Genomic DNA, 22939 nt, shown 5'->3' on the forward strand with positions numbered 1-22939 from the left:
CCACTGGGGATGTGCCCGCAACCCAGGTACATGCCCTTGACCGGAATCGAACCTGGGACCTTTCAGTCCGCAGGCCGACGCTCTATCCACTGAGCCAAACCGGTCTCGGCCACTCAGGGTTTTAACTGTCCAGCTAGTCCACACTCAGCTTCCCGTAACTTGTCAGTTGCCATTTCACTGTACACACAGGTTACTAACTTGAGCAGATTCTGTTCCTAAAAAGCTGATCTTTATTGTGATTCTATTTGCCTGTCTCTACAGGTTCTGGAGTGGTGGTTTGCTCTGATTTCAATTCTTTTGTGTATCTAAGAAAAGCCATGATTTTCAGCCGGCCCAGCTTTTTTCTTGTTGTGAGAATGAAGTGATGATTCCCAAGCTCTTTACATGTTGGAGCTGAAACTGATAGTCGCCCACAAACTTTTCTGCAACTCCTTTTCCCATTTTCTCTATAAAGCTAGCTGAAATAATCCTCTCTGAGGAGCCTTCCCTGATTTTCTCTGCCAAACGAAAAGCTCTTCCCTATGTGCTCCAGTATTTGGTACAACTAAAAGTATTACACGTATTATCTATTGGCTGTGACTGTGAATGGCTAGAGAACAGGCATTATGCATTTCTAGCATATGGTGTAACTGTCTGCCTAATTAAAAGGAAAAAGGAAGCCCTAGCCAGTGTGGCTCAGTGGTAGAGCATTGACCTACTGAAGGGTCTTAGGTTTGATTTCCAGTCAAGGGCACATTCCTGGATTGCAGGTTCATTCCCCAGCCCAAGTCAGGGATCATGCAGGAGGCAACCAATTGATCTCTCTCTCTCTCTCTCTCTCTCTCTCTCTCTCTCTCTCTCTCTCTCTCTCCATCCCTTTCTTTCTCTCTCTCTCTTTCTCCCTCTCTCTCACTCTCCCTAAATATCAATGGAAAAAATATCCCCGGGTGAGGTTTAACAAAAACAAAACAAACAAACAAAAAAACACTGTTCACTAATTTAACACAAAGTACTACCTTTATTTGGCTCACTTCTCCATTTATTAGAATAACCACATTTGGAGAGGCACAAAGCACTTAAGTTTTACATGACTAAAAGTTATCACAAATCCCAAACTTCTTAGCCACAGATATTTCACTTACTCTGTTTAAAGAAAACACTTTCAAAACTTCTGAGTTAGCTTGATACACAGAGACCCTGAATATATGGGAACTACATATTTTTAAATGCTTGTACTTTCTGCTCTAATAATATCTTCTTTAAATGGAATCCAGCATAAAAGGGATTGAAATACATAAGGTCATGATGCAAATGCTTTGGAGACAGTGAAATTAATCTGTACAGCATGGAAAAAGATGTAGTGTGCACAGAAGTTCTGCAAGGAGTCACTGAGCCATCTGGGCTTCCATGGCTTGTGCTGTCCATTCAGGTGCTGTCTGACTAATTTTCTCCAAAAGGTTATTCACTTGGAAACAAAGCGATTGGATCTGTTTGTCCCATGTCGGCAGGGCTTCTCGTGCTAAATAAAAAGAAATAATGTAAAAGCTAAAATTATTCTTTTGTATTCACAGCAAATATAAGTTTAGAGATAAATACAGAGTATGAATTTTTTAAACTTTACTTCAAAAATTGTGTCTAATAAAATTAAGCTAATTAAGTAATAAAGAAAAGCACTGGAAAAAAAATCACTTAAATCACTGGCACAAAGTATGAAATAAACAGAAAGATGTACACACAGATTATTATTTGTGAAAACAAAATAAAACCAATCAACCAAACAACCACAACTACAATACAACAGCTTCACTAAAACTGTCTCATTACCATTGGCTAATAAGACACTGCCATCTGCTGGGAAAAGTATAAATCTATTTTCAAGGTGACCCCAAAAAATATACACACACACTTTCACAGCTGATAGCTCAATTTTGAAAATGAAATGCATTTTAATAAACACTATCTTTATAATTATTCAAAGTGTGTGTATACTATATATTCAAGACAGTTTCTACTTGACTCTGAGGGATAAATATTTCAATATTTAAACCCAAAATAAACATACAAATAAAAAAACCCAACTCATCAAGAATCCAGCAGGTTTTCTTCTATATGAGCAATATAAAATTAGAAATGAAAAACAGGGGGAAGGGATCCCATTTAAAGTAACACCAAACTTTACAAAAACTGGTCACAAAATTAATGAAGAAAAAAAACTATAAATCTTCATAAAGAACATAAAATAATGAGTTATCAGTCCTTTCCTAACAATATGTAAAATGTTTTAAATTACAAAGACAATCCCATTTTCTTTGTTTTGCTTTCTAAACAGGACAAAATTAGAATTTTGAAAATAAAAAACAAGTTGGTATACATTAATTTAAGTTGTCCTCTCACTTGATGGCTGGTTGGAGACTGGATGTAAAGAACAGTGATCATTTAAAAATGTTTGATGTGGGGGGAAATGTACAATACTGGGGGGGAGGGGGGGAGCAAGAAAAACACCTTTATGATTGGGATTAGAAAGAGAAAGCTAAAAAAAAAAAAAAATCATGTAGGACCCGTTAGAGCAGTGGTTCTCAACCTTCCTAATGCCGCGACCCTTTAATACAGTTCCTCATGTTGTGGTGACCCCCAAACATAAAATTATTTTCGTTGCTACATCATAACTGTAATTTTGCTACTGTTATGAATTGTAATATAAATATCTGACATGCAGGATGTATTTTCATTGTTACAAATTGAACATAATTAAAGCATAGTGATTAATCACAAAAACAATATGTAATTATATATGTGTTTTCCGATGGTCTTAGGCGACCCCTGTGAAAGGGTCGTTCGACCCCCCTAAAGGGGTTGCAACCCACAGGTTGAGAACCGCTGCTTTAGAGACTTTGTAGAACTTTGTTATATAAGCAATGGGAAATCACTCATAAGAGTACCAAGAAAGAGAGTGATTTAATATTTTCTTTTGTTTGTTTGCATTTTTAAATTGATTTTAGACGAGGAGCGAGAGAAACATCGATCAGTTGCCTCCCAAACGTCCTAACCAGAGGTATGTGCCCTAACTGGTAATCGAACCCGAGACCTTCCAGTGCACAGGACGACACTTCAATCAACTGAGCCACACTGGTTAGCACTGTTTGCATTTTTAAAAGATCACAATCACTTTGGCTACATTAAGGCAGCTGGACTAGAAAGGAGCAATTATAGATATGAGAAAAATAAGTTAAAAGCTATTTCTCAAGCCCAAAAGAGGTCATGGTGGTTCAGAATAAGCTGGTGACAATAAGAAATGAAGGAGGGTATGTGATTCCAGATGCACCTCTGAGGTTAAATTGAAAGGATTCTGGGCAGCAAAGAAGAGGTAAGATCAAGGACAAAGAATGCTGGAGGCCCTGGCCAGGTAGCTTGGTTGGTTAGAGCATAGTCTCAACACACCAAGCTTGTGGGTTTGATCCACAGTCAGGACACATATAAATATCAACCAATAAATGCACAAATAAGTAGAACATAAAATCAATGTTTCTTTTCCTCTTACTCTCCAAAAATCAATAAATTAAAATTAAAAAAAGGAAGGCTGGAGAAAGTGAACAATGTGGTTACTGGATGGCTTGTTGGTTGGTTGTTGTGGGAGGCAGGCAGAGAGGGGAGATAATGAATTCATTTTGGAATATGTTCATTCTGAGATGCCCATGATGTAATCTGGTGAGAAGCACCTAATAATCAATTAGAACCACTGCATCTGGGACTCAGAGATTTACCCCAGAAAAGTATATGTAAGTGTTGCCTGCATAGAGATGATAACTGAATCAATGCAAATAGATGAGATTCCCTAGGGAAACTTAGTAGAGTGAGAAGAAAAGGCCTAGGTGTAAACCCAAGCCGCCCCAATATTTAAATTTATAGCATTAAATATTGAATCTACAAAGATGACTAGGAAGAATACCTGGAGAAGTAGGAGAGAAAGCAGAAGATGACTGAGTCAAGATGATGGGGGTAGGGCAGGAGATATTAAGAAGTAAATGATCAATCCTATTTGATATATTGAAAAGTCAAGAGGCTTGAGAGGTAATAGGATTTTTGTTAAAATGGAAGAGACCCAAGTATGTTTAAAATTAATGGAAAGAAGCCAACAGAAAAAGAAAAGATGAAAACAGAAAAAATAACTTCTAAGCTCAGGTTCCTAAAAATGTTGGGGAAGTGGGAGTAGTGGCAGAGGCCAGAGAAGGGATCCAAAGCACAAGTGGAAGAACTGAAGAGGGAGGTGGAAACCATCTCCAGTATAACATGAAAGAAGAAAAGAATTAGATCGCCATTTAATACTTACAAGTTTATGAATCTGCTAAAGAAGATAAATTCACACCAATACCTTTTTTTTTTTTTCTCTGTGAAATAGGAAACAAGGTTCTCTGCTGAGATAGGAGAAAAGTCAAGAGATTTAAGAAAAATGAAATCTGAAATAATCATTGCAGAGTAGGAAAAAGAGTTGACTAAAGAAATGTATCGAGAATCCCAGGTAGTGTTGAGAACCCATGACCCTGAATTTGCAGTGGTGTTCAATTTGTCTGGTGCTCTGACTCTTCTCCGACATTAGTTAGCTACTCAAATACGGGAGAAATGGAATGGGTTCATTCAAGATGAAGTTTTGCTGGACAGCTGGAACAAAAAGTTAACAGACAAGTGTTCCAGGGTATCTGTAAAAGAGTAATGGACAAGAGCATGAAAGACAAAAAAGGGCTGGGCTGACTGGAAAAGTCAACAGATGAGAGGCTTCAATGCAGTCAAGGAAGAGTTGAAATGAAATAACTGAGACAGATCACGATAAAGAGAGGAAAATGGTCAGAGTGGGATATTTCAAACTAAAATTTTACAAGTGGATTGGTTCTGGGCACAGCAAAGTCCACAGTGTAAATGAGATAGGAACCGGGGCTGAGGAGATATTAGACAATGAGAAAGTCAAGAGATCTACTTACCTGCCTGCCTCCATTAGTCTAATGAATAGGAAATGCAGCGTTCATCTCTACATGCCTGCTACATGGTATGCATTCAATAAACGTTTGATGAGTAAATGAACGAACTGATGACAATTCCAGTTTCAAATTTTTCTACAGCATAGAAAATGCTGCATTAATGTAAGCTCACAAAACATATATCTTAAATTATTTCTCTGAGAAAGAAGACTATTCCAGTAGTAAGAGTCTAGGTCAAAGGAAATTGCTCAACATGTTTTAATCATCCTATATAATAAAAGGGTAATATGCAAATAGACCAAAAGGCAGAACTAAAAAACCAATCAAAGCGTAATATGCTAATGAATGCTAAAGCCGCTCAATGGCTGGCTCACTATGATGTGCACTGACCACCAGGGGGTAGATGTTCTGACCAGTAGGTTAGCTTGCTGCTGGGGTCTGGCCGATCAGGACTGAGTGAGATGGGCTGGACACACCCTGGAGCCCTCCTGCAGTCCCTCCCCGGCCCGATCGTGCACAGGTGGGGTCCCTCAGCCTGGCCTGCGCCCTCTCACAATCTGGGACCCCTCGGGGGATGTCGGAGAGCCGGTTTCAGCCCAATCCCGAAGGCCACTCCCCTTGGGAAGGCACCAGATGCAGCAGCATAAGCCTCTCCCAATCAAGACTGATTGAGCGCAAGCCCGCAGCAGGCACAGTGGGGCCCAGATGAGTGGGAGCGGCAGGTAGGAGCTGCAGGCGGCGTTGGACTGCAGGTTTCAGCCCGATCCTGCAGGCCACCCAGAGGGACCCCACCCATGCACGAATTCATGCACCGGGTCTCTAGTAAATATATAACACCTCACTGACATTTCATTATGACAGAAACAAAAAAAACTTCTTACTTTCAAAGTGTACTATTCCATCAATCTGATCAATAAATCCATTCATACGTCCTTCTGTTATCATTTGTGATGCTATCTTTTCTGCCTGTTTAAATAAAAAAATAAATTCTCAGACACTTTAATTATCATATCTAACACATTCACATATGCTAAGACAATTGAAAACTCTTGGTTTAGCTACCCATCACTAAGCTTACAAATGTGTTTATCTGCCTTTCATTACAAGAGCGAATATGGTAAATCTTCCTATTAAACCACACCAATTCTTTCTAGTTACATCCATTGTTTTAAGTTAACTGGGATCTACTTTGCTTGTGAGATTTTAGAGAAGAATTTTTTATTTTTGGACAAAAATTTTTTATCTCTGCTTAAAATCAAACTAACACATAAGTTTGTTTTTCTACTGAGATCCACACCTCAAAAAAACCCGACTTTGCCCTAACCAGTTTGGCTCAGTGGATAGAGTGTCGGGCTGCAGACTGAAAGGTCCTGAGTTCAATTCCAGTAAAGGGCAAGTGCCCAGGTTACAGGCCTGATCCCCAGCAGAGGGTGTTCAAGCCGATCGATGACTCTCTCTCCTCATTGATGTTTCTCTCTCTCTCTCTCTCTCTCTCTCTCTTCTCCTTTCTCTCTGAAAAATATATTTTAAAAAACATAAGACTTTTTCTCATTTCATTTCAATTTTCAGTGTTCACACCCCAAAAACTCTCTAAGAACATAGTATGTTTGAAGAAAAAAACTGAAAGGAGAAAGATGTTCAAATTTAAAAGAGAACTGAAAGGATTTAAAAAACAATTAAAGGGAACAAAAGGTTCTCTACCTAGTGCCTAAAGACATGTTTCACGTTTACTATGTGTGAGTAAACTGGGTTGTAACTCAGTCATTTTAGTAAATCTGACCACCTTCACAATCAATCATAAATCACTTCTAAACAGTCTGTGACTGGCATTTATTGTTAAAAATATATTCATTTCCCTTAGTCTGTTCATAAAGGGATCATACCTCAAAGCCTAAGAAGAAAGCATCTGTTTTTTTATTTTTATTGATTTCAGAGAGGAAGGGAGAACGAGAGATAGAAACATCAATAATGAGAATCATTGATTTGTTTCCTCCTGCACGCCCCCACTGGGCATCAAGCCCGCAACCAGGGCATGTGCCCTGACTACTAATTGAACCGTGACCTCCTTGTTCACAGGTCAACGCTCAACCACTAAGCAACACCGGCCAGGCAAAAGCATTTTTTAATGGCAATTGAGCCTTGGTTCCCACATTGTTTCACTTCCTTTATTGCATATTGAATGTGAACATGTAAAGGAACTGTGTTAAAAATCTTAACTTAAAATTGCACTAACACAGAAAATAAGATGTGACACGTAAGTACATGACTTTAAGTTTTACAAGTTAGATAAAAGTAAGGTTAATTGCTTGCTTTTACTATTATTTAAAATTAAGAGAATGTTTTGTAAATGATACCTGAAATGCCCTCCAAATAGAATTGGTACTTTGTTGGGATTTATACATAGCCACTAAACTCTTATCATGACAAAGAATGAAATTAATTCCCTTGTAACTCAGTCAACTTCTTAAGTTAAATGAAGCACAGAAGTTACAAGAGAATAGTCTAGTGTATTCTCTCAAAGAGAAGAAATATTTAACATATGAGTCAATCTAGGGCAGAAAATAGAAGTAATAAGGCATCTATCGAAATCTTAAATTAGTCAGAAATCAGAAACCACTATGAAATGGATGTAAACAGACTCTAATATTCCCATAAACTGGGTATCATAACCTGGAAACCCTTTAAGATTTCCATTCTAGGTCATCTTATCATAAAACACAAACAAAAAACAAAGACAATTCCATTACAGTACTAATCTAAAATTAAAATAATTTATTTCCATTTACCTGAGGCTTTTTATGTGTATTTTTGTTGCAGTTGCCAATATTTTTATCAATTATATATTTTATTTTCTCATTATACTAATAGTCTAGTCTCTTAACTTCCCTTTTATGCACTGGAAACAAGAACATACCTTAGCTGCAGGGATCTCTAAAAGAGCTCCAAGTTCTTCAAAGGTAATATTATTATATAATTTGCTTGCAGACAACAAATTGTGTTCAATAACAGCTCTGTCCAAGATGCTAGAACCTTAAATATAAATAAAACAGTTTTAAGTTTGAAACTGGTTTTTAAAAGATGCATCCTTTTTTCATGAAAATTTCTAAGCATGTAATAACTCATAGTCATTGTCTTTATTCCCATCAGAACTTTAAAAGTAACCCAAATGCCTTATTTAATACAGCTTGGATATACAATTAAATACAAATAACACTTTTGGAAAATGAGTGATTGGCAAATAATTACTAACTATCTGAATAGATTTAAACCTTTGGGTTTGAGGGTTTGCTTCCTCATGCTAGCTAGCAAATTCATAACTTCTCTTTTCTTGCTATTAGCTAACTTTTATTAGCAAGCAGTAGCAAAACGATCATGCAACCTGTTCTGCAAGCTTAATAATGTTAATATATACAGCTCAACAGAATTATCTCTATTCTTTTGGGTACTTCACAAGCACCTTATTCTGAGGCAAATGTGAAAAATGTCCAGAATGTACGAACAAGCTAACCCTTCATAAGAGATAAGGCATAGCACCCTCCCTTAAATGAAGTTATACAGGGCCTGACAAAGTTTTGGATCTAAGTCCCCACCCTGAAGGTGATAGTAGACTGCTGGGCTCCCCCAATTCTTTTGTCTTTCTTTCTAGTTTTATTGAGATATAACTGACATATAACATTGTATTAGTTTAAGGTTTAGAACATAATAAGTTGATATATGTATATATGCAAAATGATTACCACAATAAGTTTTGATAAGATCCATCACCTCACATAAGTTACAAATTTTTTTCTTCTGATGAGAACTTTTTAAATCTATTCTCTTAGCAACTTTCAAATATAAACACCTAAATGGGAAAATATTAAAGACTTAATGTTCTTAAAATAGCTATAATCCCCAAGTTTATCTACAGAGTCATTATAATCCCTATCAAAATCCCACTGGCATCTTTACAAAAATTGACATGCTGACCTTAAAATTCACATGGAAATTCAAGGAATCAAGCAGGATTGGACAAAACAATTCTCAAAAAGAACAAAGCTGGAGGACTCACATTTCCGATTTTAAACATACTACAAAGATACAGCATCCAAGACAGTGTAGTACTGGCATGAACACAGGCATACAGAATAGTGGAATAGAATTTAGAGTTCTGAAATAAACTCTCACATTTGGGGTCAATTGACTGTCAACAAGTATGCTAAGACAATTCAAAGCAAAATAATAGTCTTTTCAATAATTGGCACTGCAAAAACTGGATATCCATATAAAGTAAGACCCCTACCTTACACCATATATAAAAATTAACTCAAAATGAATCAAAGACCTAAATGTAAGAGCTACAACTATAGAACTTATAGAAGAAAAAGAAAAATCTTTATGATCTTGGATTAGGCAATGGTTTCTTAGATACAACACTGAAAGCACAGGCAACAAAATAAAAATAAATGAACTGGACTTCATAAAAATTGAAAATGTTTGTATTTTAAAAGACACCATCAAAAAAGTGAAGAAACAACACACTGCATGAAAGAATTGCAAATCATTTATCTGATCAGATCTAGACTATATAAAAAATTCTTATAATCCTATATAATAAAAGGCTAATATGCAAATAGACCAAACAGCAGAACGACTGGTCACTATGACGTGCACTGACCACCAGGGAGCAGACACTCAATGCAGGAGCTGCCCTCTGGTGCTCAGTGTGCTCCCATTGGGGGCATACCACTCAGCCAGAAGCCCTGAGCCAGGATCATGGGTGGTAAGTGCAGCAGCGGTGGCAGGAGCCTCTCCCACCTCCGCAGCAGCACTAAGGATATCTGACTGCCGGCTTAGGCCTGCTAAGCCATCAGTCAGATATCCCCTGAGGGCACCTGGACTGCAAGAGGATGCAGGCCAGGCTGAGGGGACCCCCCCCCCCCACCGAGTGCACGAATTTCGTGCACTGGGCCTCTAGTTCAATAATAAAAGGACAAACAACCCAATTTAAAAATAGTCAAATGAGCCCTAATCAGGTTGGCTCAGTATATAGAGCATCAGCCTGCGGACTGAAGGGTCCCAGGTTTGATTCTGTTCAAGGGCATATACCTTGGTTGCGGGCACATCCCCAGTAAGGGGTGTGCACGAGGCAGCTGATCGATGTTTCTCTCTCATCGATGTTTCTTTTTTTTTTTTTTTAAATATATTTTATTGATTTTTTACAGAGAGGAAGGGAGAGGGATAGAGAGTTAGAAACATCAATGAGAGAGAAGCATCGATCAGCTGCCTCCTGCACACTCCCCACTGGGGATGTGCCCACAACCAAGGTACATGCCCTTGACCGGAATCGAACCAAGGACCCTTGAGTCCGCAGGCCGATGCTCTATCCACTGAGCCAAACCGGTTAGGGCGATGTTTCTAACTCTCTATCACTTTCCCTTCCTCTCTGTAAAAAAAATCAATAAAGTATATTTTAATAAATAAATAAATTAATTAAATAAAAATAGACAAATAAGCCCAGCCTGTGTGGCTCAGTGGTTGACTGTCTACCTATGAACCAGGAGGTCACAGTTTGATTCTTGGTCAAGGCACTTGCCTGGGTTTCAGGCTCAATCCTCAGTGGGGGCTGTGCAGGAAGTTGCTGATCAATGATTCTCTCTCATCATTGATGTTTCTCTCTCTCTAGCCCTCTCCCTTCCTCTCTGAAATCAATAGAAAAATATATTTTAAAAACAGTCAGAAGAAAAAGATGGCGGTTGGCAGGACGGAGGTGAGGGATACGAAGTGAGTGAGGGGATGAAAGGAGAGTGGTAGCTCTTCAAAAGACTAAACAAAATTATCATGACCCCTAACTCCACTCCTAGGTATATACCAAGAAAATGAAAAACTTATGTCCATATAAAGACTTTTACATGAAAATTCATAGCAGCATTATTAATTAGTAAAAAAAAATAGTGAAAAATAACCTAAATGTCTATCAACTGATAAGGAAATAAAATGTGGTACATTCATATAATAAACTACTAGTTGGCAATAAAAGGAACTGGGGGGTAGGGGAGGCTGGAGGAAGATCAAGGGAGAAAAAAAAAAGGAGACACATGTAATACTCTTTGTAATACCTTAAGCAATAAAACAAAATTAAAAAAAAAAAACACTATAGAAATGTAAAAAAAAAAAAAAAGGAATTGAAGTATTGATACATGCTACAACATGGATGAACTTTGAAAACATCAAAGTTCATTTCATCATGCTAAATGAAAGCAGTCACAAAAGGCCATATATTTTATGATTCCATTTATATAAAACTAGAGGCCCAGCACACAAATTCATCCACCAGTGGGGTCCTTTAGCCTGGCCTGTGGGATGGGGCCAAAACCAGCTCTCCAACATCCCCCAAGGGGTCCCGGGTTGCAAGAGGGCACAGGCCAGGCCAAGGGACCCCACCGGTGCACGATCAGAGACGGGGAGGGACGCGGGAGGTTGGCCAGCCAGGGAGGGGCCACGGGAGGACTCTAGGGCATGTCCAGCCCTTCTCGCTCAGTCCCAATCAGCTGGACCCCAGCAGCAAGCTAATCTACTGGTCAGAGTGTCTTCCCCCTGGTGGTCAGTGCACGTCATAGCGAGTGGTTGAGCATCCTTAGCATATCCTTAGCATATTACACTTTGGTTGAATGGACAACTGGACACTTAGCATATTAGGATTTTATCTTATAGAATATCCAGACAGGCAGGTCTATAGAGCAGGAAATAGACTACTCTTAATATTCCACCGCTCTGGGACTATATTGTGTCAAGACTGCTAGCCTAAACTAATATAAAAGATTGCTAGCCTAAGATTGTAGTGACAGTAAACAAAAATGTCCAAGAAAAATAAGCAAGGAAAGCATTAAGATCTGAAATGAAAGAGGAAGAAGACAAAACATCTGTTCTATCTATACAGTCCCATGTGACAAATTTGAAAATCATTTTCATTCTTACAGATACTGCCGGGAGCCGGTCCATGCTTGCTGTTTCAAGGGACCTGGCATATATGGCATACTGTTCTTAAAATGTTTGCTCACCTTCTTGACACTATGTGTCTTAACCAAGGTCTCTGAGAAAGGTTGTTTCCCCAGGTAGGGATTTTCCCCTGAAGTTAGGGAGGGAATAAAACCCCTCAACTAAGTGCCAGGCGGGTAATTAATCACTTTAACTACAAACAATCATGCTTAAGCTGCATAATCTTTACTCCCTGGAATGGAGATAAGAAACGCCCTAACCTTTGTAATAGAGATTGATAGGATTGAATCAACTGGTATAAATACAGTTGTAACAAGACAGAAACACACAGAACTTAGAACAGAATCAACAAGACAGAACTTATAAGACAGAACTCAGAACACAGAACTAAGGACACAGGGCTTGGAAGACAGGACCAAGAGAGACAGAGCCTAGGCACAGAACCTACACAGAACGTTCTCTAGAGACAGAAGAACTTCGCTGGCGAGAGCATGCTGGAGGATCCTGGACAGGGACTGGCCTCGGAGCCTGGAGGCGGAGCCTGGCGAGAGAGCATGGCAGGGATCCTGGACTGAACCTGACTGCGGAGATTGGCAGGAGAGCCTGACTAGAACCTGGTGACTGAACCTGACTGGATAACCTGGACAGAACCTCTCTGGAGATCCAGACCAGAACTTGGCTGGAGATCCTGGCTAGAGATCCTGGCTAGGCTGCTGATCAACTGAACGCTGTCTCCGTGCCCTTCCTTCTTCGCCGACTCCGTCCACACCTTTGGGGACCCCTGGACCCGCTGGGGTTGGACCCCGGCAAGATACTAATGAGTATCCCTCTTTTTAGAACAGAATCATCTAACTAATTATATCTTTTCTTTTTTTCATGGTCAGAAAGCTCAAAGTCAAATTTGAAGCTCAAGTATATCGATTATGGAAACTTTTTCTTATTTATCTAGCTTTTAACTTGTTTGTCGGATATCTTGCAAAAAGGAGTTAGTGCTGCTCAGAAAAATGCACAAAATATAACTTAAAAGTAAAAGAGAGGAGCCCGGCCAGCGTGGCTCAGTGGTTGAGCATCAACCCATGAACCAGGAGGTCACAGTTCAACTCCCAGACAGGGCACATGCTTGGGTTGCAGGCTTGATCCCCAGTGAGGGGTGTGCAGGAGGCAACCAATCAATGATTCTCATCATTGATGTTTCTCTCTCTATCTCTCTCCCTCTCCCTTCCTCTCTAAAATCAATAAAAATATATATTTTTAGAAAGTAAAAGAGGTGATGAGCACACAATGCAATATACAAATGACATAATATTGTACACTTGAAATTTATATAATCTTATTCACCAATGTCACCTCAATAAATTTTTTTTTTAAGTAAAAGAAAAACAAGAGTAGTAACAATCAAAACACACACACACACACTATTTACAGGTGGACTACAAATTTAAGCTTTCGAGCAGCTAACCAAATTAAGAAAACCAATCAATTTATTAATTCACATTGTTTTTAAATAAGACAAAAACCAACTGCTCAGGAGAATCACAAGTAATCCTAAGGCTGAAAAGGAATTTTTCCTTAGGATCTGCATAAAGAATATCCTATAGAAAAAAATATCTGCTTTAGACAGAAAGAGAATCAATTCGTTTCCTTCTTCTAAGTCAGTGGTTCTCAACCTGGGGGTCGAACGACCCTTTCACAGGGGTCGCCTAAGACCATCGGAAAACACATATATAATTACATATTGTTTTTGTGATCAATCACTATGCTTTAATTATGTTCAATTTGTAACAATGAAAATACATCCTGCATGTCAGATATTTACATTACGATTCATAACAGTAGCACAATTACAGTTATGAAGTAGCAACAAAAATAATGTTTGGGGGTCACCACAACATGAGGAACTGTATTAAAGGGTCGCGGCATTAGGAAGGTTGAGAACCACTGTTCTAAGTGCAATTAAATAAAAGAAATTCAATAGAAGGTCAATCTAATCCCCTCACTGTTCTGGTTTAACTCAGGAAAGTAGGACTGCGTGAAGTGCACACCTTTCAGCCAAATTCTACAAAAATGACTTCTTTTAAAAAAAAAAATAACAAATTGTTCTCTTTTTTTATTTTTATTTTTTTATTGATTTTAGAGAAAAAGGAGGACAGAGAAAGAGCGAGATCAGGAGAGGAAGAGAGGGAGAGAAAGACAGATGTGTCAATTTGTTGTTTCACTTATTTGTGTATTCATTGGTTGCTTCTTGTATGTGCCCTAACCAGAGATCTAACCCGAAACCCTGGTGTATCAGGACGATGCTCTAACCAACTGAGCTATCCAGCCAAGACTCATAAATGACTCTTTAAAGAACAGCTAAATTATCTTCAATAGGGTGACAGTAAATCCAAAGGAGTGAGTCTAACAGATCTGCATGTTTATTTTAACCTTTTCCAGATTTCTGATGTTTCTACAACTACATTTTAATCATGTGGTTATTGATATGAGCTACTTTAAAACCTGTAAAATAAATGATGTTATGAACAAGTAAGTATCTATTAAAAATTTCTTTCCTGGCAAAAGCAATCTGACTTAAGCAAATACATCCCTTAACTAGAAAACATGAAACCAAGTTCTATTCTTATTGGAACAATTTCACCCTGAATAACCTTGGGCAAACTAAAGTGCCAAATTTTGTTAAAACTAAAATTAGACTCGATAATTATTAAACTAATATTTGAGATTAATTTAGGTACTTATCAAATGGTTTGAATTTTTTAAAAACCAGTAACTATAAGCCTACCCTATAATTCTTACCACTTCCCCAAAATGCGTAATTCCACAAAATGCTTTCCAATTGGGCTATTTTTATACTTCAAACTCCTATCTATGTCTGATACTCAACCCCAGTCAATGTTTTTTTTTAATCAAGTGATATATAACAATGTTACAGGAAGGTATCAAGATGCTTCAAATTTAATATACTTTCCACTAGCATGTATCTAAATATTCACTACCACATAGTTATAAGACATGATCATTACCATCAGCTGTAGTTGCTTTTTGGTGAGGCATTAGCATGGCAGCAAATTCTTGAAGTTGATTTCCTCTGATGATCCTATCCAGGTACATTTTCTCTAGGATCCCATAAGCAGCAAGTTGCTGGCACCTTTCATCCTTAAAAAGAGTAGCCAGCATTCGAGAACGCTGTTGCCCTAAGGAAAACAAATGTGCATTAAACATTCTCACAACCTATTTCATCATGAAAAACAATCTCTCTTATGACCCCATTTTTGCCTACTAAAATATTCAGTCAATTGTCATTATTTGTAGTAGTTATCTATATATATAAGCCTAATATGCAAAGTGTCCCCTTGGGAGTTTGACTGACCAAGAGTTTGATCGCTCGCTATGATGTGCACTGACCACCAGGAGGAGGAGCAGAACTAAGGAAGGCCCAGGCCGGCAGCCAGGAAGGGAGGCCCCAGTCGGCAGCCAGCAGCCGCTAGGGATCCTACCCGTGCACGAATTTCATGCACTGGGCCTCTAGTGTTTTATAAAGTTGATGTCAACAGTAAATTAGTAAATACTCAACTGCTGTTCCTAGGAGAAATACAGGAATGTTGTGAGCCTCTAGTTACAACATTTTTGTCAGCTAATCAATATGTAACCTTTGCTTTATGTATGTTTCTGTTTAAAGGCACCTTATTTACTGTATATTGTTGATTCATTAACATTGAACTCATGGCCTACACTAAAACTCATGCCTGAATAAAGCTTATCTAATACATGTATTTTCTCTATCAGGTACATCACAGACTTCCTTCACTTAAGAACACAAGACAGTACTTCAGCAGTAGCTTAGGGCCCATTTCAAACATCAAAATCACCATCAAAAAGCACAAAAACATGAAAAACATAATAGTAACAGACCACAAAAAAGAACTTGTTTACAGCATGAGCAGAAACAAGGAGGCAGAGCACTGCCTTAGTTAATTCCAGCTGGAAAGATACATTGGGAGACTCAAATCATTTACTGTTCTGCACAAGTCTGCAAATGACTGTGAAAGCACCATGAGTATTGATTTTGGAGTGACAGATTTTAGCAAGTAGGCAAATGCACAAATATGGAATAATGAGAAACAGCAGTATATTCATTTGTGAAGATTAGGATATATACCAAAATGCAACAAGTGGTTCAAATTATAGCTAATTGCTACTTTCTTCTCGCTTATTTGTATTCCTACAATGAACATGCATTCCTTTGGTAATGATAAAAGAATTTATAAAAGATGAACAAATATTTCTCTGATGGGAAATTTATACTTTCAAGGATTTTTAAATGATGAAAAATTACGTGACAATTGATTATATTAAAAATTGAACTAATAGAAAGGATACTATAAACAAACTTTTTCTTTTTAAATGTATTTTTAGCTCTGTATTCTAAAGAGCCTAACCACAATGACACCCAGTAGCAAAAAGCATATCTAGCACCCTGATTTTGGTATCCCCATTAAAAGAAAGTAGGGATCCTTGAAATAAGCTGATTTCAAGTAAGGAAAGGAAAAATACAAGATAAGTCTAAGGCATCTTTTTATGCTGCAATGCAGACAAGTATTCAAAGTTTAATGGGGCCATGTCAAAAAGACATGATTTGGTAATATTTGGGATAATGTGAACATCAAAAAGAACAATAACTATAATAACAACACACTGAATAAATAAAAAACAAAGTCAAATACACAAGAATGTTTATAGCAATACTATTCCTAATAGCCAATAAGAAACTACCCAAAGCCCTGGCTGGTGTTCTCAGTGGTTAGAGCCTCGGCCTGAGAACCAAAGGGACATGGGTTTGATTCCCAAAGGCACATATCTGGGTTGCAGGTTTGATCCCCGGGCCCAGTAGGGAGCATGTGGTAGGCAAGCAATCAATGTGTCTCTCTCATATCAGTATTTCTTTCTCTCTCTCTCCCCGTCCATTCCCTCACTTCCACTCTCTTTAAAAAAAATCAATGGGATGCCGAAACTGGTTTGGCTAAGTGGACAGAGCGTCGGCCTGCGGACTGAAAGGTCCCAGGTTCGATTCCGGTCAAGGGCATGTACCTGGGTTGCGGGCACATCCCCAATAGGAGATGTGCAGGAGGCAGCTGATCGATGTGTCTCTCTCATTAGTGTTTCTAACTCTCTATCTCTCTCCCTTCCTCTCTGTAAAAAATCAATAAAAAAAAATTAAAAAAAAAAAAGATTCAAAAAAAAAATCAGTGGGAAAAATATCCTCGGGTGAGGATTAACAACAACAAAACTACCCAATAGGATAAAAAAAAATCGTGGTATAGTCACATAATAGAATACTATATAACAATGAAAATGAAGAAACTATATGTTACAATAAGGATAAATTTTATAAAGTTAAGCAAATGAAGCAGGTAAAACTAGTATATACTAATGATTACTCTTGGGGGTGGGGATGGGCTAATAACTAGGAGAAAGCATGACAAAGGCTTTCAGGATAATGATAATATTTTGCTTCTTGTTCTGGATGTTGATTACATGATGATGTTCATTTAGGACAATTCAACAGGCTGTACAATTTTTATATGTGCATTTTTCATGTGTGTATATTATACACACACAATAATAAGCAGAAAAAAATTCCATAGTGATACTAAAAACTAAAAAGGAGGGAAATAAAGAGAAAAGTTTTTATATAGTAGTAGCTAATAAATGTAGTCAGAATTAGTAAATTAACATTTTCAGTTTATATTATAGAATATAATGAATGGTCCAGAAAAAATTAATAGATAATAAATTATCAAAAGTTAGGGAACAGGATTTTTGCAGTGTCAAAGCAGCACCCCAGAAATTATTTACAAAATATAAAGGGACTAAAATACCTTTAAAATGGAATTTCTACCTTAACCAAATGACCAAACTCAGCATCACTAACTGTGGGACAACCTGACATTATATGTTCTCTGATATAATATAACTACAAGAACAAAGCATCACTATGAGGTATTCTTAATAGAAAAATTTTAACCTGAATCTAATCTAACCTTTGGCTAACTTCTACTTTACAGGAAATAATTGGGATTAAGCAATAAATAAACAATATATACAAAACAAATCTAGAGTGAAGAACATTCCACACAACTTCAAAGAGTATTTTTTTTAAGTGAGAAAACTCTACAATGTTATATGTTAATTATATCTCAAGAAACTTCAGTTAGGGGTGAGGAATCTATTCTAGACCAAAAATGTTTGAAGACTAAAAAGACAATCACCAAATGCCACACATGAACTTGTCCCTTGTTCAGCAGGGGAAAAGGCAGATACAAAAGATATTCCAACTTGGGCAATGATTGACCAAATGCTAAATTCAACAGTGGACTCACAGTTAATTTTTTTAGGGATGACAATGGTATTACAGTCATGTAGAAAAATGTTCTTATTCTTAGGTGATGCATGATGATATATAAGGAGGGAATGTCATGATGGCCTACAAATTACTTTGAAGAGAGAGTATACCTGCTAGGTAATAAAACATGTTATGAAGCTATAATAATTCAAAGAGCATGGTACCAGTATATTCAGACAGGCTAATTAATGAAACAATACTGTGTCCAGAAATCTACTATAATGTGCTTTAAATCAATAGGAAGAAAAAGATGGATTGTTCAATAAAGGATGCTAGGTCAAACGACTAGTCATTTAAGAAAACAAATTAATTTCCCTATCTCATTCCTTACACTAAAATAAATCCAAATGAATTGGGATTTACAGGTAAATTTAAGTACAAAGTAGACAAAAATAATCTACACTAGTGATTACTGTGTGAGAGAGGGAGTTGGAGGTAGTGAGCAGAAGGCTGAAAGTCACAGCACTAATCAAGGCAGTGACATGGGTGCCATACTGTACTGTGCCACACACTCAACAGTCAAAATAAAAATATAGTTTCACTTTAAAATGTTCTTGCAGCAGTAAAAAATTATTTTTATTAATTCTTGATACTTGAAACCATATCTTTTTAATATTTTATGTGATGAAATGGAAAATGCACAGTTTCTTTTTTCATGGAACATCATTTACATAAAATAATGACTGATAAGTTACAGTTTTTCAGGTGTGGGTATTTGGCAGGCATTTTTCTTAAAAATGAACAAAGTGGCCTTGGCTGGTGGGGCTCAATTAGTTGAGCATCCTCCTGTGCACCAAGGGGTAGCCGGTTCAATTCCTGGTCAGGACACATGCCCAGGTTGCAGGCTCAATTCCCAGGGGGCATGCAAGCAGCAGCCAATGGATGTTTCTGTCTCTGCCTCCCCCTACCCTTCTCTCTATAAAATCAATGAAAACATATTTTTTAAAAAATAACAAAGTGAGCCTGTCACTACCAATCAACAGTATTTGTGGCCTCTGATAAAATTCAAGTTTTCAACAACAAAAACAAAATAACACAGCAATTTTGGAACACGTCCATCTGCCACACATGAGCTAGACAACTTTCCAATAATTAAAGAATTTTCTGATGCGATCAGCGGTATTATATTTAATAAACATTCTAAAATGATTTAGAAAAGCCATGGCTTAGAATTCTCAGCATATCCTCTCAATGCCCTTTCTGCTTTATAAGTTGAGTGGTTTATATGCTAAAATTTAGTAAAAGAACAAAAAATAGTTTATTTATATTTACTGAAAAAAAAGATAAATGCCAAGTCTAAAACTGAGGCTTGAAGGTTAAAAAAAAAATCCCAAAAGCAATACATTAATTATCATATATCACCAATCTCTAGAATTTAATTTTTATCTCCTTCTGTGTAATTCTCACTTAATTTTATATCCATGCTTTTCAGTGATATTTTAGGAGAATTAAATTTCATATTACCTCTTAACTATTCCTAATACCTGTGGGTAATAGACTGATACATTCATAATTAAAAATTTTTAAGTTTGCAATCCATTTTATTGCTGTTCCTGTTTAAATGTTTAAACTAAATATACCATAATTGTATTAATAAGACATCTCTTTGCTAAATCCTTTAGTAGTAATGAACCTAAAATATTAAGCAAATTGACTGTTCATTAACACATAATTGACATGTTTACCTGCTGATGCTAAGATGGTACAGTGCAAAGCATGTTTTAAGGCCTCTAGTCTTTCACTTTCGTGCACTATTGTCTTGTAAGAGAGCTCATTGTACCTTTGCGCAGCTTCAATGAATTTTCTTCTATAATCAAGAACACGTGCATAGCATACCTATAGGAGAGAAATGTTTCCATTAGGGGGGACATTTTTAAAGCAAAAGCAAAAAATAAAAAAGAGAGAATTTCTAATATACAATAGTATTTATGATGTTCTGGAGAATCTATACCAATAAAAGGGTAATATGCTAATTAGACCGGACAACCTTCCGGACATCCTTCCGGGCAAAGCGATGGTGGCAGGGCCGAGGCAGAGGCAGTTAGGGGCAATCAGGCTGGCAGGGGAGAGCAGTTAGGATGTTCAGGCCGGCAGGCAGGTGAGTGGTTAGGAGCCAGCGGTCCCAGACTGCGAGAGGGATGTCCAACCTAACCTGTCAGTTGGACATCCCCTGAGGGGTCCTGGATTGGAGAGGGTGCAGGCCAGGCTGAGGGACACCACTCCCCATCCCCCCCCCCCCCCCCGCCCCGCACCCCGCACCGGGCCTCTAGTTTTAGTATAACAGGATTCTCCAATACAAAATTCTAAATAAGCTCATCTGTTTACCTTATAATGTATCTGTAACTGTTCGTTGGTTGACTCATTCTGAAGCAATGATGCTCGATTTATGTAAGCCTCTGCCTGGACTGGATCATCATCCTCTAGATATAGCCTAGCAATCTTCAGGTATGTCTCTAGTTTATAATCCACAGTGTACTGTCTAGAATACAACAGAAAAACACAAATGACTATTTTATCGAAAAAATTATTAGAAGTGGTAGAAAATGTGGACTCAAGCTTTTTACTGCATTATATTATCGAAAAGCTAAGAAATATTTCCAAAATAAGTTTAATTAATTTTTATTACTTTCATCATTGTTCATATTACAGTTTAGCTTCTTCTAATTCTCAGATAATCTCATAAGTCAAAGATCTATCATATACTACTGGTAGGACTATAAATAAGTCCTGGGGGAAAACTGGCAATATGTTCTCCAACTAACATTTGAATCCTTTAAATTGCATATACTCCTTACCCATTATACAGGGTGGGGCAAAAGTAGGTTTATAGTTGAGAGTACACTAAACACAGTATATTCTTATATTATTATTTATTATTATATTATTTTTCCATATGAACTGTAAACCTCTTTTGCCACACCTTGCATTTTACCCCTAGAAAATAAACCCCAAGAAAATAATCATGGATATGCATATATATGTATATACAAAGATAGTCAATTGTAAAATTATCCATAAATATCTGTAATTGGGGAAGAATGGAAATCACTGACATTTATGGTATTCAATTGAATTGAATACTGGTAGAATACTATACGGTTATTACAATAATTACCACGTGATAATAGTCATCCTATATTTTAGCTAAGTTAAAAAACTGGATAAAATAATATAATAGTAGCAATTATCTCTGGGTGGTGAGATTACAAGTGGTTTTCCTTTCTTCTTTATCCCTGTGGTCACATTTTATGCAAGATATACATAACTTAAGACCCTACATAATCCAAAAATCATGCAATTCAAAATTAATCCTCACAGAAAAATTAATCCTATTTACCAGCAAAAGTGATGCCACTATGTGGCAACGGAGTTTACAACTGACTTTGCCCCAGATTTGAAATTAATTCTTTACTTAATAAACAAATTCAACTTTTAATCACTTTTACTTTTTTTTAACTTATTTAGAAAATAACTAAATTTTCATTTCTTTGGTATCCTCACAGTGTTACAGAAGTATCAAAATGAGAATTACCACCACTGCAAAGATTATCTAATTTTATATTTATTTCAACTACCAATGAAAATAAATCAACTGCTCTATGCTAAGGAGAAAATGCTCCAGACAGAATAAGACCAAAGCAATTAAGAAAGCCCCACCCTTTCAAATAGCAAAGAAAAAAGAATTAACAAGAGGCTTTAGGACAGGGGTCCTCAAACTTTTTAAACAGGGGGGCCAGTTCACTGTCCCTCAGACCGTTGGAGGGCCAGACTATAGTTTAAAAAAAAAAAACTGAACAAATTCCTATGCACACTGCACATATCTTATTTTGAAGTAAAAAAATAAAACGGGAACAAATACAATATTTGTATTTGCATGTGGCCCACGGGCCATAGTTTGAGGACCCCTGCTTTAGAAAGTAAAAGCCTCCTTATGAAAGCCTACATATGAAAGTCTTTTCATATACTGGCTTCTTTTTCAAAGAGCATCACTGCCTAACAATTTAATAAATACATTAAAGGCAATATGCCTGAAGTAGTATCTGCCTTATCATCACAACAAATATTAATGGAGACAAAATACAGAATCCCTCATTCACCTGGCAAAGGAGAAGCAGCTGAATATATTTTTATATTTGCCTACTGAAAGGGGAAATGTGTCTAATAATACAATCAAGAGTCTCACACCTTTCAATCTTTTTGTACAGTAAACTTTGGATGAATGTTTCATAAATACACATAAAAAGGCAAGATTGGTTAAATAAGAGTTACAAACCGTAGTCTTAATTTTTTCTCATTGTTTTTCCGTTTCTAGTATCTTTCTCTAATATCCTAAACCCAACAATTCATTGAACCCATTGTGACCTCCAAACCCGTGATCCTATTACATTGCTGTCTTCTTCCCCTAAAAGGCCTCATTTCTCTCCTTACCTATCTTAACTCTTTTAATCAATCATAATCATTGAATTGCACATGCACTCATCTCCCTTGTCTCTCTCATGCTGTCATACTTGTTGGAAAAAATCAAACTCTAGTTAAACCTAACAGTTCACCCACTCCTTTCCTGCAACCATGAAACTGAACTCTACTGGAGAAAAATATTTAACCAATCTGA

General features: G+C 37.2%; 1 protein-coding gene across 3 annotated transcripts in view; it reads right to left on the reverse strand.

The window, feature by feature from the left end:
• Positions 1-973: 973 nt before the first annotated feature.
• The window catches only part of COPS4 (COP9 signalosome subunit 4), a 36904-nt gene continuing 14938 nt past the window's right edge, over positions 974-22939 (reverse strand). The window contains exons 5-10 of one of the 3 annotated variants that reach the window (XM_059666643.1): positions 20653-20806; positions 20013-20163; positions 14948-15118; positions 7864-7979; positions 5831-5915; positions 974-1498 (exon numbers count right to left, since the gene is read on the reverse strand). In XM_059666643.1, coding sequence (XP_059522626.1) covers positions 1365-1498; positions 5831-5915; positions 7864-7979; positions 14948-15118; positions 20013-20163; positions 20653-20806 — 811 coding nt within the window. In that variant the 3' untranslated portion in view covers positions 974-1364. The remainder of the gene's footprint in view (positions 1499-5830; positions 5916-7863; positions 7980-14947; positions 15119-20012; positions 20164-20652; positions 20807-22939) is intronic. The other 2 variants (XM_059666650.1, XM_059666660.1) reach the window with 2 other exon arrangements.

Source organism: Myotis daubentonii, chromosome 1 (assembly GCF_963259705.1).
Source record: "Myotis daubentonii chromosome 1, mMyoDau2.1, whole genome shotgun sequence".
Lineage (NCBI taxonomy): Eukaryota > Metazoa > Chordata > Mammalia > Chiroptera > Vespertilionidae > Myotis > Myotis daubentonii.